Raw genomic sequence first — 2,822 nt, 5'->3', positions numbered from 1 at the left:
GGCAGCTCCTCCTGCCCTGGAAGCTCTGGCTGCCCCAGGACCTGGGGCAGCGTTTCCACCAGGCAGGACGTGACCACGACTTGAGCCACCACCAGGTCCTCACCCTCCAGGGCTCCTTCCCACCCTCCTCCAGCTGCACAGCCCCAGGCCCAGGGGCTGCTCGGGCAGCCCAGGTGTCCCCCCGAGCTGGTGACACCCCCTGGGGTCCCACCTTGTCGTGCTGCCGCAGGTACTCGTCGCAGGAGTTGAGGATCTCCTCGGGCTCAGACTCCCCCAGGTAGCACAGGGCCTTGTAGATCTGCTCCTGGACCAGGGGGTCCTTGTCTGTGGTGGCATCCATCAAGGTGGTGGCCAGCCCTGGGCAAGGCAAGCAGCAAGACCTTGAGTCCCCTGAACACCCGGGACGAACGAGAGCAGGAGCAGAAGAACCTCTGGGGGTCTCATCCCTCCTCCCACCAGCCCAGTCCATCTTCCCTGGCCCTTCCCACCCCAGGAGGACCCACCAAGACCTTTCTCCTGGGCTCAGCACCCGTGACAACTCAGAGTCACCTTGTCCACAGGTCCTCCCTACCCCCAGGGCTGGTTCCTCATCCTCCCACAAGCTCCAAACCCCACAGGGTTTGTGCTGCAGACACTGCCCAGCACCTCAGCAAGGGGACTCAGCCCCAAAAAGGCTTCGTGCTGGGGAGAAGGATTTATGGCTCTGGAGATGTCAGAGCAGGGCTGGGGAGCAGGAGGGGATCTGTGGGCAATGAGGGGCCTGGGGAACCTGTGCAGGGCTGACGTGACCTGGGACCCACCAGGGGCACATCATGGAATGTCAGGGGCTGTCAGGGACCCCTGGAGACCCCCCCTCCCAGCCCCCAGGGCAGGGTCACCCCCAGCAGGTCCCACAGGAGCCTCCAGAGGGGCTGGGGTGTCTCCAGAGAAGGAGCCTCCACAGCCTCTCTGGGCAGCCTGGCCCAGGGCTCTGCCACCCTCCCAGGCAACAAGTTCCTCCTCCTGGGGAGCTTGACCCTCCTGTGCTCCAGCTTGTGCCCATGGCCCCTTGGCCTGTCCCTGGGCAGCCCTGAGCAGAGTCTGGTCCCCCCCTGCTGACCCCCTGCAGATCCTGCTCAGCCTTGAGGAGACCCCCCCTCAGGCTCCTCCTCTCCAGCTGAACAGCCCCAGCTCCCTCAGCCTTTCCTCCCAGGCAGATGCTCCAGCCCCTCAGCACCTTGGGGGCCCTGCCCTGGACTCTCTCCAGCAGCTCCTTGGCCTTCAGCCCCTGGGCAGCCCAGAGCTGGGCCCAGCTCTCCAGAGGTGTCCCCCCCAGGGCAGAGCAGAGGGGCAGCACAACCTCCCTGACCTGCTGCCCACACTCTTCTTGCTCCCCCCAGGAGCCCAGGGCCCTTCTTGGCCCCCAGGGCCCATTGCTGGCTCATGGTCCCCCTGCTGCCCCCCAGGGCCCCAGCTCCTGCTGCCCAGAGCTGCTCCCCACCATCCCTGAGGGGCAGGGGCAGGAGGACCCCCCTGCTCACCCCACTGAATCCCACCACCCCACGAGGCCCTCCCAGCTGCCAGGTGGGCACAGCACAGGTGACAATGGCCCTTGTCCTGCCCTGGGGCTGCCACAAGCCCAGAGCTGCTCCCACCCCCAGCCTGGATCTGCTCCCACAGCCTCATTGCCTTCCTGGAGCAGCACATTCCTCATTAGGGCTTTTGACAGAACAAGGTTAATTAGTTCCAGAGCAGGTGGCCCAGGACACCCGGCCCTGAGGGGATGTCACACACCCCAAAAGCCACCCCAGAGGGTGACAAGTGTCCCTTGTCCCTTCCCCTCCTGCTGCAGCCAGAGCTTCCAGGGCAGGAGGAGCTGCCTGTCCCCCTGTCCCCATGTCCCTCTGTCCCTGAGCCCCCTGTCCCCAGGTCCCTCTGTCCCTGAGCCCCCTGTCCCCAGGTCCCTCTGTCCCTGAGCCCCCTGTCCCCAGGTCCCTCTGTCCCTGAGCCCCCTGTCCCCAGGTCCCTCTGTCCCTGAGCCCCCTGTCCCCAGGTCCCTCTGTCCCTGAGCCCCCTGTCCCCAGGTCCCTCTGTCCCTGAGCCCCCTGTCCCCAGGTCCCTCTGTCCCTGAGCCCCCTGTCCCCAGGTCCCTCTGTCCCTGAGCCCCCTGTCCCCAGGTCCCTCTGTCCCTGAGCCCCCTGTCCCCAGGTCCCTCTGTCCCTGAGCCCCCTGTCCCCAGGTCCCTCTGTCCCTGAGCCCCCTGTCCCCAGGTCCCTCTGTCCCTGAGCCCCCTGTCCCCAGGTCCCTCTGTCCCTGAGCCCCCTGTCCCCAGGTCCCTCTGTCCCTGAGCCCCCTGTCCCCAGGTCCCTCTGTCCCTGAGCCCCCTGTCCCCAGGTCCCTCTGTCCCTGAGCCCCCTGTCCCCAGGTCCCTCTGTCCCTGAGCCCCCTGTCCCCAGGTCCCTCTGTCCCTGAGCCCCCTGTCCCCAGGTCCCTCTGTCCCTGAGCCCCCTGTCCCCAGGTCCCTCTGTCCCTGAGCCCCCTGTCCCCAGGTCCCTCTGTCCCTGAGCCCCCTGTCCCCAGGTCCCTCTGTCCCTGAGCCCCCTGTCCCCAGGTCCCTCTGTCCCTGAGCCCCCTGTCCCCAGGTCCCTCTGTCCCTGAGCCCCCTGTCCCCAGGTCCCTCTGTCCCTGAGCCCCCTGTCCCCAGGTCCCTCTGTCCCTGAGCCCCCTGTCCCCAGGTCCCTCTGTCCCTGAGCCCCCTGTCCCCAGGTCCCTCTGTCCCTGAGCCCCCTGTCCCCAGGTCCCTCTGTCCCTGAGCCCCCTGTCCCCAGGTCCCTCTGTCCCTG

The 2,822-nt window shown here is 67.4% G+C and overlaps 1 protein-coding gene across 1 annotated transcript in view; it reads right to left on the bottom strand.

The window, feature by feature from the left end:
* Positions 1–357, bottom strand: part of LOC104386251 (maestro heat-like repeat-containing protein family member 1) — a gene marked incomplete at its 5' end in the record, with an annotated part of 45,205 nt that extends 44,848 nt beyond the window's left edge. Inside the window, 1 exon segment of the mRNA XM_009994863.1 lies at positions 212–357. Coding sequence (XP_009993165.1) covers positions 212–357 — 146 coding nt within the window.
* Between the last annotated feature and the right edge of the window lie 2,465 nt (positions 358–2,822).

This window comes from Chaetura pelagica, unplaced genomic scaffold (assembly GCF_000747805.2).
Source record: "Chaetura pelagica isolate M959 unplaced genomic scaffold, ChaPel_1.0 scaffold1560, whole genome shotgun sequence".
Taxonomy (NCBI): domain Eukaryota; kingdom Metazoa; phylum Chordata; class Aves; order Apodiformes; family Apodidae; genus Chaetura; species Chaetura pelagica.
Note: the sequence above shows the minus strand (reverse complement) of the source record. Positions and strands in the feature narration are given on the sequence as shown.